This window comes from Spea bombifrons, chromosome 1 (genome assembly GCF_027358695.1).
Source record: "Spea bombifrons isolate aSpeBom1 chromosome 1, aSpeBom1.2.pri, whole genome shotgun sequence".
NCBI lineage: Eukaryota > Metazoa > Chordata > Amphibia > Anura > Pelobatidae > Spea > Spea bombifrons.
This window is the reverse complement of record NC_071087.1, coordinates 110,285,729-110,299,382: the sequence shown is the minus strand read 5'-3', so window position 1 is coordinate 110,299,382 and position 13,654 is coordinate 110,285,729. Positions and strand designations below refer to the sequence as shown.

At 36.7% G+C, this 13,654-nt stretch overlaps 1 protein-coding gene across 1 annotated transcript; it reads left to right on the top strand.

Annotated features, from left to right (window-relative positions):
* Positions 1–723: 723 nt before the first annotated feature.
* Positions 724–11,681, top strand: LOC128463108 (solute carrier family 12 member 3-like). Its single transcript, XM_053447999.1, has 26 exons — positions 724–1,458; positions 1,717–1,872; positions 2,257–2,332; positions 2,992–3,087; positions 3,539–3,678; positions 3,880–3,990; positions 4,095–4,203; positions 4,331–4,461; positions 4,904–4,988; positions 5,111–5,268; positions 5,365–5,472; positions 5,609–5,732; positions 6,144–6,245; positions 6,458–6,613; positions 6,741–6,840; positions 7,000–7,111; positions 7,519–7,641; positions 7,815–7,921; positions 8,050–8,132; positions 8,663–8,722; positions 9,332–9,436; positions 9,834–9,945; positions 10,035–10,121; positions 10,475–10,598; positions 11,147–11,214; positions 11,540–11,681. The coding sequence occupies exons 1-26, from the start codon at positions 724–726 to the stop codon at positions 11,679–11,681; spliced, it is 3,510 nt and encodes a 1,169-aa protein (XP_053303974.1).
* Positions 11,682–13,654: the final 1,973 nt, after the last annotated feature.

Here is a 13,654-nt window from a genome sequence, read left to right as displayed (position 1 = left end):
GAAAATATCTAATGTTTCATTGGGGTGACATCTCTGCCCGGATTTGGCATTATTTATGCCCTTAATATTAACCAGTTTTATCTCACATCATGTTTTTACTTCACTGTTTCTAAATACATTAATTATGTGTTATCAAACACACAGTATTGTACCCCTGAAGTATATTAATTGTCAAAGTTTTGACCATTTAAAAACAGGTTTCGGGATTTTTAACTTAACTCTGGGGGAGTTATTTTCAGTAACAATCATGTTGTTTTCAAATATTAATGTTACTTTTGAAATGTCCATTTTTTCCAATTCATCTACTTGTCCCCAGTCCCTCACACTCCTTAGACAATTACACTGGTATTGTTAATATAATTAATTGTATTTTATATTTTATGTTATTTTTTGTGATGATTCTTCCTCATTTAGTTCCTGCTCCTCATATAGCATCTTTAATTGTATTTCCTGTCTTATTTCCTCTGAATGTGTTTCTCATAAAGTGGATATAGCTAGATTTTTCATGCATCATATATTCATATGACTAGTATGTCCCAAGACCCTTGCTTGTTTAGGAATACTTAGGAAAAAGATACAGCAATCACATACCTAAGATACAACATTGTATCCTTCTACACCCTTTTATAGTAATTTTCTAGCTCCAATTCAGGCAATGCCATATAAATAACTACTATGTTTTATTTTACAGGTTCTCTTAGAGCCTGTACATAGCAGAGCATGATGGATTGTCCAGGAAATGCCGCATGCTCCATTGGCAGACTGATGTTACAGCGCATATCCAACAATTCCATGTCAGGTCACCTTGAAAGCTTAAATCCGGACGATGAGTTAGTTATGCCAGCTATGCCTCATATGAATGTTACGAACTCTCCTGAAACCCTTCTTGATGAAAAAGAACGACAAGACACCTCTTTTCATGTTCATGCAATTGTAAATGAAGCTGCACATGCAAAAGTTTCATCCTATATCCCCGAAAACTGTAAAAACCAAACTTTAGCACACTCACCAGATAACAATAAAAGTCTGGCATGCAAATCTGAAAGCACTATCTCCCTAGAAGGCTCATCATTCAATGATGAAACATCTTCTGGTTACACTTCAACCACTGATGGGCAAGTTTGTGATGTAGCAGAAGAGAATGTGCAAGATGTTCTAAATCACCTAAATCAATCAATAGAGGCTTTTAATTCTGGTCTTCAGATGATTCAGTGCTCCACGGATGCTCACAGCCCAGGACAAAGAGAGAATTCTACCAAACATAAGAATACAATTAATGATGGTATCTTTCTTAATCCTGTATCTCTTCCTTTGAGTGATAATCTGATCACTAAAAGACAGCTGGCCTATAACACCCTGGATGCAACACCCCGGCATGAATTCTACATCCATTCTGTAGCCCCTGGGAGGCTGAAACGAAGCCGTCCATCCTTAGATATTCTTCGTAATGCCATAACTGTAAGTATAGAACAGTCTTGCGCTGTGAATAATTACTATGATGGCTTGATTTAGAGGTGCATCCCTTACCTATACAAATTGATGTTGGTCTATAACTAAGCTGAAAAGTAAATTTTACTGTTTTGTATATTCCTGTTAAAAGATTTTTACATTCCTTCCGAATATTGGTGACACACTTCCCTTTTCCCCCAAAAAACTGCAATTCTGTGTGTTGCCATCCCCACCACTACAGAAATGATAGCATTGCTTTTTTTTCAGGATGACCAACAAATGGTCCCAGTGTCCCTGGATCAAGATGTGGAATCTTGTGAAAAAGAAAACCATGAAACAGTGGAAGAATCTGATGAAAAGTCTAATATGAAGAAGGCACCAAAAGGGGGGCCTGTCCGATTTGGATGGATCAAAGGAGTAATGGTATGGCTCATTTCCAAATAATCATCCTTAATTAATAACTAGGAGGCTCATTAATAATAGGTAGATGTTGACCCAAGCCTGGGGTGTCTACAGTAAATACATTTCAGCACCCAATTCAGCACCTCAATGCAACTTGAAATCCCATGATTAATTTTCTAATTCCATAAAAAAAGGAACACATGCACCAATGCCATGCGGCAAATTCACTGGAGTCCATGAAAAATATATTCTATTTGTGCACTGTATATAACATGAGGTGGAGTGTTCCTTACAGCTTGTTGTGGTAGTATGTGTAGGAAAAAACCTGGGCTGAGGTTGTTAGTCTACCTATTTCAGTTAGTACAATCTGTTCCCTGATATCATGTGCTTTTCTTTCACCTACAGATCCGTTGCATGCTGAATATTTGGGGAGTTATTTTATACCTAAGATTACCATGGATTACTGCACAGGCTGGCATAGGTAAGCAAAGTTTAATTGAATTGTAACTAATGTCTCTGTAGGGAAAACTTATTTACCAGATGACCATGGGAATCTCAAGCCTCTAGTCAAAGGTGTTACCTTTTATTGGACCAACGCAAAAAATAATGTAGACTCTCCAGGAAGACACCTCTGAGTTCCCAAAACATTATGTGATTTTACACTTTTTTCAATGTTGGCTCAATAAAAGGGATCAGCTTCAAACTAACACATTTTTAGTGCCATTAGGCTATTTTCACATATCTACCTGATGGTAATGGGAAAAATACTAATACATAAGTTATGTAAATATTTCCATATTACAATATACAGTGTAAGGTTACAAGTGCTATTTTATCACTTCCCTTTCACTCGGATTTTGTTCTCACTCTCTAACATCTAATATATTGTCTTAACATCGGGAAACCATTACATGTCATTACACTTTGTAATCTTTCAAGATCATGTTGTATAGGATTTACATTTCGATTATAAAGCATTGTTTTTGTCAGACTCTTGACTATGTAGATGAATAGTAAACATGAGATAACACAAAATATACTTCAAACATTGCGTAAAGATTTAGATCTGAAGATGGTTTCATCTGCTAAACTTCAACAACAGTATGCTCATTTATAATATCTTTAATTCTTTTCATGTAGGTCTCACATGGCTGATTATTCTGATGTCTGTCTTGGTAACGTCTATCACTGGCTTATCAATTTCTGCTATCTCCACTAATGGCAAAGTCAAGTCAGGTAACTCGATGATTTGGTGTCCAAATACATCACTGATTATACATCACTGATTATTTTATCAGTGATAAAATAACTGTTTTTGATTGTGGGATTTATTCACTGAACTGAGAGTTGCAGGTTAATTGAGGTGAGAAGAACCATTGATCTCACCACCCTCACCATACATTATAAAGGACTTTGGGAAAAGTTACAATTCTGAAATGAAATGCTTCATCACGAAACAATACATATGATCTTACAAATTAGTAAATAAACAACTTTTGCATTATGTAAGACCGGGACTACTCAAGCCAGGGAACTCTTACATATGAACTCTTACTATATCTAAGTCCAAGAATTAGTGTGCATAATTAGAATGTGACATTCTGAATGTCTGATTATTAGCGATACTAAAACATAACACTTCACAATCATAACCAAGCCCACATGAAAACTTTGCTTTCTGTTGCAGGTGGAACCTATTTCTTGATTTCTCGAAGCCTGGGGCCAGAGTTAGGAGGCTCCATCGGACTTATTTTTGCATTTGCCAATGCAGTTGCAGTTGCCATGCATACAGTGGGCTTTGCAGAGACTGTTCGAGATCTTCTCATAGTATGTTATGTTTCTTATTCCATGCTATAATTGAAAGAGTTTGTTTATTGTGCAAGACATGGGTTTAATTTTCTTATACATACATTTTGCACCCCTTTTTTAAACTATATATTATTCACCCATCCTAAACAATGTATGTGTCAAAAGTGTATATAACATTATACATTATGTTCTAACCATCTCTTCTTACTTTTCTCCCAGGAATACAATGCTGTCATTTCTGACCCAGTTAATGACATCAGAATTATTGGTGTGATAACAGTTACAGTTCTTCTTGGAATCTCTTTAGCTGGAATGGAATGGGAAGCTAAGGTTGGGATACTTTCATAGGCCTTATGGCATTGTTTCATATCTCATTCTTGACTGAAATTTGTGTTTTAACTCCTGAACTCACACTGTTTTGTTTTCTTAACCAGGCCCAGGTCGTATTCTTCTTTGTCATTATGGTGTCCTTTGTGAATTATTTAGTGGGAACATTTCTCCCTACTGAGGAAAAACAATCTAAAGGGTTTTTTGGCTACCAAGGTAAGTAGTTCATGGAGCTAGCTTGAAAATAAACTTTATATTTCCAGCACATGACTTCACAATTTAAAGAACCAGCAATATGTCTAACTAATCTTATGTAACCATTATATCTGCTTTTATGCAATAGGGTCCATTTTCTTGGAAAACATTGTCCCTGACTGGCGTGGTGAAACTGGGACCTTTTTTGGAATGTTCTCTATATTCTTTCCATCTGCTACTGGTATCCTGGCTGGTGCAAACATTTCTGGAGACCTTAAGGTATGATGCAACCATTCTATATAAATCCCAAAGTCTTACAGGTTCTCAGCTTGACATTGGGATCAATATAACATGCTTGGAGCAGAGAATGCAAACTAAGCTCCTCGGTACATATCCCTGATGAGTTCACCCATTTGATGGTAGTTAGAAGAGAAGAGGACATTCAAAAGCATTATAGTCAGTTACAAATACTGCGTCATCTTGCATTTCTCACATTTCTTTTCCTCAATATGTTCTATTATTTGGGGATTATTTTTTCAGGTAGCATGGTACCAGATTGCAGATATACAGAAATATTAGTTATTTAGTGTTTGTGTGTTATGCCACTATGGGATGGGAATAAAATGAAGCAAATAAGACATATGTGGTAGAAAAATGGTTAGTCATTTTGAGGAAAATGTGGCAGATGTAATCTTGGTTTGTGTTTACTATTTTAATTCAGGATCCAGCAGTGGCTATACCCAAAGGAACATTGATGGCTATATTTTGGACCACCATATCATACCTGGCAATTTCTGCCACCATAGGTGAGTTTTAACTGCAGCTGTTTTAGAAAAGCGAGAGCTCGTTACTTTTCCCATTCTATGTCTCCTTCACTCATTAGTATCTCATTGTAATCTTTTCCCTTCCTGTTATTGTTTTCAATAAGGTTCCTGTGTTATTCGTGATGCATCTGGTATTTTGAACGACACAATCCCTATGAACGAGACAGTGGATTGTGAAGGACTGAGCTGCCAGTTTGGCTGGAACTTCACTGAATGCCAGGAAGCAGGATCATGTTACTATGGCCTGTCTAACCACTATCAAGTAAGATGACTCAGTTGTGAAGGCCAAAGTATTTACATGGCTCTGGCAAGCCTAAAGGCCTTCTAATTTGGATTTAACTCTTCTTTATGTCTCCAGGCAATGAGCATGGTGTCCGCATTCAGCCCTCTGATCACAGCTGGTATCTTTGCTGCTACTCTCTCTTCAGCACTAGCCTGTCTCGTGTCTGCTCCAAAAGTCTTCCAGGTAAGAAGAAATCAGTTTCCTTTAAGAATCTATTGTTATAAATTGTTTTTCTCTGTCACATTCCCTGCTAATATTTTGTCTTCTTCCTGTTTTAAAAATACCGGTACATGACATTATATTTTCTACCCTTCTATAGTGTCTTTGCAAGGACAAACTTTATCCTTTCATTGGATTCTTTGGGAAAGGTTATGGGAAGAACAATGAGCCACTCCGTGCATACATTCTGACCTTCGTCATCGCTATTGCATTCATCCTCATTGGTGAGTTCAGTGTTTGACCAATTACTCAACTTCAAGTATTGTGAACACTCAGCAACAGGCACCTCATATGTTTGGTATGATGGAAACAGGTTTGCTCTGATTATATTAATAATGGGGATAAAGTACATCACTAGATAACATTACTATACTAAAATCTGCAGTGATTTCTACATAGCTAGGTTATGTAAATTATTTTTATTTCTCAATGGGTTTCGTGCCCACATTATTTGTAAAGGCTTACACGTGGACATGTGATGACATTTATATGAAATGCTGTGTGTGTAATGCTAGCACCCACAGATTCAATGTAGGAAAGGTATCCTAATTTGACAGCCTCATTGATAAAGGGAAGCTACCCTGGTTCCACTGGTTAAATATCCATATTTGCTGACACTGATTGAATTTCCACAGCTGAGCTAAACGTCATTGCTCCAATTATCTCCAACTTCTTCCTGTGCTCCTACGCGCTCATCAACTTCAGCTGTTTCCATGCGTCCATCACTAACTCTCCAGGTAAGGACATTTATTGTGGGTTTCACCATGTTTCTTATCTCAACCTTCTATAATCCTGTTCATACTCTCTCTAAAATATGCAGGTAGCGTCTAAAACTACTTTCCAAACAATGCATGGGGTTTTCATAAACAAGCAGTTTTCACATATTGTTATTTGAACCCTTTTATTGCCAGAATCATTTAATTTATACAATTTATTTTTCATCCCACAGGTTGGCGCCCATCATTCCGTTATTACAGCAAATGGACTTCCCTTTTTGGTGCAGTGGTGTCTATAGTCATCATGTTCCTCCTCACATGGTGGGCTGCTATAATTGCTGTGAGCATCATAGTTATCCTGCTTGGTTATGTCAATTACAAAAAGCCAGGTAAGGCAAAGTTCATCTTACATGATGGTCTAGTCTGTAAAGCTCTGTAAGGTAATTAGCTGACAATTGTACAAATTGTTCAATTAACAGTTACCCTTCGGTACCTTTCTCCTCTCTTTCCGTGTAGATGTGAACTGGGGATCATCTGTGCAGGCAGGAGCTTACAGCATGGCACTCACCTACAGTGTTAGCTTGACTGGCGTACAGGAACACGTCAAGAACTACAGGTAGCTTAATACTTACCTAAACATTATTTTTCCTCCTAATAATATCCTTTCCCCAGTAAATGACAAGACGCTAATAAACATGTTGTGGTGTAGACACCATATATTGCACATATATACACTCTTCAACACTCACCTTTTACTTTTTTTTCTCACCTTCAGGCCACAGTGTCTTGTACTCACCGGACCTCCAAATTTCCGTCCAGCTTTGGTTGACTTTGTGAGCTCTGTTACCAAGAACATAAGCCTTATGATCTGTGGCAATGTTGTGACTGTGAGTATAGACAGTGTATACAGGTTTCCACAAAACTGGTCATGGATACTTGTGCCATTGTTCAGACACTTTGTCTACCTTCAGCTTTTAATAACCTTTTTTTCATCTCATTAAAGTCACATTTTCATTTGTTTTTATACAATAATTATTATTTGGTTGCCTCTAACACAATATTGACCAATATTATAAATGGTGGCAGAAAAGGCCATATTACATCAATAATGTGATATGGTTTATTTTGTTAATATAATTGGGTACACTTTCTTTTTTTATGAGTGCTGTGGACACAATAAGTGCTAGATAGGTGGATAACGTGGAAATGTTATGGTTATAGTTTGTTGTATGGACGATGTGAAAGTGGGTCATTTCTTTTGTTTGTGATGAAGAATGATTTTGTATGTGTTTAGGAGAATGACAAGGTGACTGACTCAGATGGACACCTGCGGTGGCTGAACACCAGAAAAGTGAGATCCTTTTATAGTGTTATCTGTGAAAACAACCTGAGAGCAGGAGCCAGGAATCTCATGCAGGTATAATACACCTTATCAAAGTCTGTTTCTTCTTCTTCTTTCCTAATCATGCTGAAAATTACAGCCTTCCGATTCAATGAACTACTATACAAGTCATACTATTAGCTTTTTCTGAAATCTATATTTAATATTTTGAGCACACATTGAAATCCCTCTAAATTCCCCTTACGCAGGTGTCTGGACTTGGTCGTCTAAAGCCAAACACATTGGTGTTAGGGTATAAAACTAACTGGCAAAACGATTCCCTACGGAGCCTAGAAGAATATGTAGGAGTTATACAGTGAGTACACTTTGATCTTTGCGGTCATGAAGCACAAACTCTGCCTCTTTTAAAATTTGTGCTGATTTCTCTTCTGTCTTACAATATGTTATAAAGACAAATAACCTAAAGAATTTTTTTTCTCACAGTGATGCGTTAGACCGCCACTTTGGAGTGTGTGTTTTGAGGACAAAGGATGGGCTTGATGTGTCCCAAAAGGTGCAAGGCCAAGGTGAGCATTGCTGAGTGCCTAGTTCCCATAATTAATGAAGAGTTTCCTTGGATAGAATAAGAAAATTACACGTTGTCTCACAAACATGTTTAATGTACATTCTGTTCTTTCATTTTATGTATCATTATTGATAATTATTTTATTTGGGAAGGTCCAGGTACATTTTTTACCTTATAATTTGAGAAACAAGTACATTTTTAGTAGGTTTAGGTGTCTAAGGTATATCCATAGTTTAGTATGTATATGATCTATGGGTCCACTCATCTGTAAAACATGTTTTGAGACCAGAATCTTGTAAATATTACAGACCAACAAAGCCTTGTAATCTGGTATGTCATTTTCAATAGACTGGCAGTGGTATTATAATATGCAAAGTACTATTTTTAACATTAGTGACCTAAACAACATGAATACGTCAATTATAATATTAAAGTACATCAACAATCAAGGGACATTTTGCTGTTTCTCTGAAATATTTTATTATTGCCTGATCGGTAATAACAAAAAAAAATATGTTCTTTCCCTTGTAGTCAATCTGGCCTTTGCTGATTCTGATGATGAAGTGGAATGTAACAAAGAGCTAGAGAAAGGTAAGGGGTTTTCTATGTCCGTGCCAGTTTCGGTCTGTCTGTATTGTAATAGAGAAATAAATGTTGTGTGGTCACGATGGGTGTAGTAATGGTATGAGTGGACAGGATTACAATAAAGCTCATTCTGACTCCACTAGTGTCCCTATGTGTGGCATTCTAGATACACGCCACATCTGGAAATTCAGGTTTGCTAATAAACGTTATCAGTTTAGCCCAAAAGTATACAAGGCGCCCTGAATCAGTTTTATCTGGGGGCCAGATTACTCAAAAACACATATGGCCTGACCACAATCACATTCTAGAAAAAAAGTACTGCATACATCAAACAAGTGGGTAATAATGACAATAATATAAAAAGTGTATTTAAACCTGAAAATGTTAATAGACATGCCATAACTCATCGATACCTATAATCCTGTGAGCCAGCACCCACTTCAACAGATGTGCTTCCGTAGAGTTTATATAGACCTCTTGCAGACCACACAAATACACACACACACACATACTTTTTCCCACAACCACAGATTGTGAAGGGTATTCTTCTCACTGTTTTTTTCCTTCTGTTCAATTAAACCTCCATGACACTCACCACACATTTTGCTCTTCCAGTGCCACCCAGCCCAGGCCCAGAGATTCTCAGCCAAACCAGTACTGAATTCCAAACCAGACAGGGCAAAAAAAACATCCATATCTACTGGCTGTATGACGATGGAGGTGAGTAACTCTAATATTGTTTCATTAACCCCTGCTGTGTTCATCAACGAGATGATCTTGTCCTTAGAATTTTACCTGCATGCACCTGACCATGGTGGACTAATTTGTATTGTTGCATTTAGAACTATTTAGAACTTGTTATAATTGGTGCAGCAATCAGGAAAGGGTGCCATGAGATCCACAGGATCCAGGAGAATTTTTCATTGGAAATTACCCCATATTATCATATTAAAACAACATATAGTTTTACACCGAGTACTGTAACATTCCCATGAAAGACAACTCCTTTTGAAATATAGATTTCAAATATTAGCCTAAGACGTGCTTGTCCATCTAATAATTTCCATACAATTCTCATATTGTCATACCCCTTGAATATATGTATTGTATTTCACAGGCCTAACACTCCTTATCCCATACCTGCTGACCCGAAGGAAGAGATGGGGCCAATGTAAAGTCCGTGTATACATCAGAGGAACAAAGGAAAACGCAGAGCATGAGAAAAAAGAGTGAGTGACTGAGAGGTTTAGAGGTGAAAATAACATTGTAAAGCGTTAACAACCAGCCCTTTAAACATTTGGGTGTCTTCTATTTGTAGTATTCAAGATCTCCTGGAGAAGTTCAGGCTGGGCTTCCATGAGGTTGTAGTGCTCACAGACATCGACCAAAAGCCACGACCCAAAACGTAAGTTCACACCACCTGTATGACCATATTGGCCTTAAACATACACTCCAGCCCTGTTTTCAAGTGAAATGCATTCTGGAGTGATAATGGGCTCTGTGAGAGAAACATTTAAATATTTCAAGAGATTTAACAAAGCACGTAAGGGATGTTTAATGTTAGACCTAGAATGTTATGGCATGGTCTAATAGTGGACCAAATGGTTCATGAAATTCCATGTTTCTATTGTAAATGATTTCAATGGGAGTGCTAGCAAGGATGGGGCAGGAAGTCTGCTTCCCGCTTATGCCTCCTGAGTTAAATGTGATGGAAGTTTCATTTTCTATCTCCAATAATTTGTTTTGGTTTTTTAACAGGGTAAAGATGTTTGAGGACATTATTGCCCCATACAAGGTCCCTGAGGTGCGAACAGGAGAGGAAGAATCTGAAATTCCTGTCTGTGGTATCACAGAAACTGACCTGCTTAATTACATGAACAAGGTACGTGGCTATAACTACAGTAATGCTAGGGATCAAACACTTACACTGAATACATATGTGAAATAGGAATAGAAAGGATGCTTACAAGACTCATGTTGTCCCCATACATCAGCAACTTACTTCCAACTAACCTCCAGCTTCCAACCTTCCTCTCAATATTCAAGAAAAACCTCAAAACCCACTTCTTCAGAGATTGTAAGCATCTGAGTATGGCCCTTTATCAGTTGCCCTAGTCTATCAATTCTAGTTTTGTCATACTCTTTGAATGTATTTACTGTAAGAAGACTGTGTAAATTGTTGGTAACAATAATAAATAATATACAGTCTTGACCCAACACTAATCCATGCACTTACTCTATCCGAGAGCACAACGGGATGGATACCAGAGTACATGTCTATAGCTTGAGTCACTTGGGTCTATGTCTTCTAACCTGTGTGTATTATATACACCTTCAATATAATCGTGTCCTACCAAATTGGTTCCTTTCTAAACATAACTATGATGTACACATATTTCTACGAAATATAACAATTTTTTCTATTGACAGTCTGAGCGCTACATGAGGGTGAATGAGATCCTACACGAAAACTCAAAGGACGCTGCTCTTATTGTAATGTAAGTACTAAGATTCATCATTCAGTGCTTTATTTTTGTTGCAGATCTAACATAAAACACCTACAAAACAAATGACTTTGTATAAACACTTAGAACTGATCACAGTGACATCTGCGCTCTAGTACTGAACACTAAAGGAGAGTTATCCCTTATTTTCTGTGTTATTGTCATTCATTTAGCAGATTTTACAGGGTCTATTGGAAAGTCTGTTCCCTTTCAAACATTTTAGGAGGTTGTTCCCACTTATTGCCACCATTAGCTTATTTATTTACAGTTTGGGCTGTTAACGGTTTAACATTTCACGCTCTTCCAATTTATTTTGCAGTAGCCTTCCGATTGCTACCAAAGCAATCTGCCCCAGTCCTCTCTACATGGCCTGGCTGGAAAGCATTTCACATGACCTCATCCCACCAGTGATCTTTATACGTGGCAACCAACAGGATTCGCTAACAGTATACTGTCAGTAAATCGGCAAGACCTCCTTATCTACATCCTTTGGTTCTACTCACTTATGGCTTCGACTCATGTGATCAGCCATTTTGAAAAGTCTATGAGCTTGTGACAAATATTTTACTAAGACATTATTTTTTTATAGTGTGATATTGTAATGACACTTTATTTTGGTTTCCTTTATGTACAAAATGTTTTTCTTTTATTACTTGCCTGATAATCATATCCATTTCTTGCTAACTAATTCCAGTGACTGAGCTTTTATGTAACCCCCCCCCCCCCAAATTATGGAAATGCCACCAACACCAAATGGCGGTGTTTCTAAAGTCAGGGTTCACAGTTTTATAGATACACGTGTATTCATTTGTAAAGAGCTTATTTAGAAATATTATTTCTATTAATCATGAGTTATTTGATTAAAGCTAATTTAGAGGCTGATTTTTTATTATTGATCAATCACTGATTACAGCCCTGCCTTATTTATTTCCCGTGTGTCCTCTTAAAATGGCTAGTTATGGGAACCCTTAGTGACGGGCAGTACGTAGCCACCAGCTCTATTTCTCTGAAAATCATCTAATTCTTAAAAATGTAGCTATTACTTTCACGGTTTCTGGAAACTGGTATAAGCTACTGGTGTTTTGTCTGTTCCAGTGTATTTATCACAATCATGTACATCCTCCACTCAAAATATTGATCATTTCCTTGAATGAGCGAACATTTCTGTTATTGTGTAAACCTGTAATATGTATTGTATATACAAAATGCCTTTGTAATAAACTGAGTTGTAAATGAATGCAATTGATTTATTTCTATGAAACACACAAAAACGTATCCCAACACAGAAATCTACAAATTGAAAAAGGTTAGTCTGCCCACAAACAAAAATATCCAATAAACAGCAAATCCTCCTAATAGAAATTTGAACAAATGTGAAGCCATTTTAAAGAAACGTCCCTCCTAGTGAATTAGTGGCACTGACATAGTGGGGTGATGCCCAGTTGTATACCCATAGCGATGGTGAGTTTCCCAATTTCCCATGAACCAATACAATCAGATTGTTGGTTATCAATCTCTAGTGATATCAAGTTTAAATAAAACAAAACCAAATGTCTTGATGAAAAAAAAAATATAGTGAGGAATATTACATTTTTTTTTATAATTTTCTAATAACAAAAATCCATAGCTAAATGCATCTTCAAAATTATTTTATCTGCCTGACAAACCTAATATTCATCCTTTTAAGAGAGCTATATATAACATTCTTTAATGTGTACTATAAAATGTAGCTCAAGAGCAACTGACACCCCTTATGGCAGTTATGTCCATGTATCCTCCAACCTTGGTAAAACACAATCCTAAAATGTAACACCCTTAAAAAAAAAGTTAAAAACAAAAAAAAAATACGGTAGCATTTATAGTTTCAATTTAACTCTACGCCAGCACAATATGCCTCATTTCAAGTATGGGTTTTGTTTTTTTCTATTCTTCAATAGATGCCAGTGCAAGTGCCTTATATGCAAGTAGAGAACAGAAAGTGCATGCTGATCCATAAAAATCGGGTATGACTTCCCCTTTAAAGTATTTAACTTAAGTGTTTTCTTATAAATCTAAAGAGAAGAATCTTAAAGATATGTTAATTATTGCCAATCATATTGAATGTCAAAAATCAGAAACACAAATGTTTTGTAACGCCACATAATAAACAATAGATATTATAGCTCAATTAATGGGAATCCCTTCAAGATTAGAGCTCAGTTCACAAGCGAAGAATGAGAAGGACTGATGACCGTTATGATTATTCTGATGTCATAAGCGTGATATTGTAGGCTGAATGTGTCTCATGAGTGGCCTCATCTGGAATATGAATTGTTAGAATGGTATTTTTAACTGATGGCAGTAAAAGTTATTATCTGCAGCCATATCACATAAATCAGGATAATTTAAAATGTTAGACATGAGTTTTCAGCTATTTTAGACAAGAGCTCATTCT

What these genes read in the sequence shown, in the direction of transcription:
- LOC128463108 (XM_053447999.1), top strand. Translation starts at nt 724, where the DNA reads ATGGATTGTCCAGGAAATGCCGCATGCTCCATTGGCAGACTGATGTTA. An exon ending in ACATTTCTGGAGACCTTAAG is followed by an intron (nt 4,462 to 4,903) that starts GTATGATGCAAC and finishes ATTTTAATTCAG; the next exon opens with GATCCAGCAGTGGCTATACC. An exon ending in CAAAAGCCACGACCCAAAAC is followed by an intron (nt 10,122 to 10,474) that starts GTAAGTTCACAC and finishes GTTTTTTAACAG; the next exon opens with GGTAAAGATGTTTGAGGACA.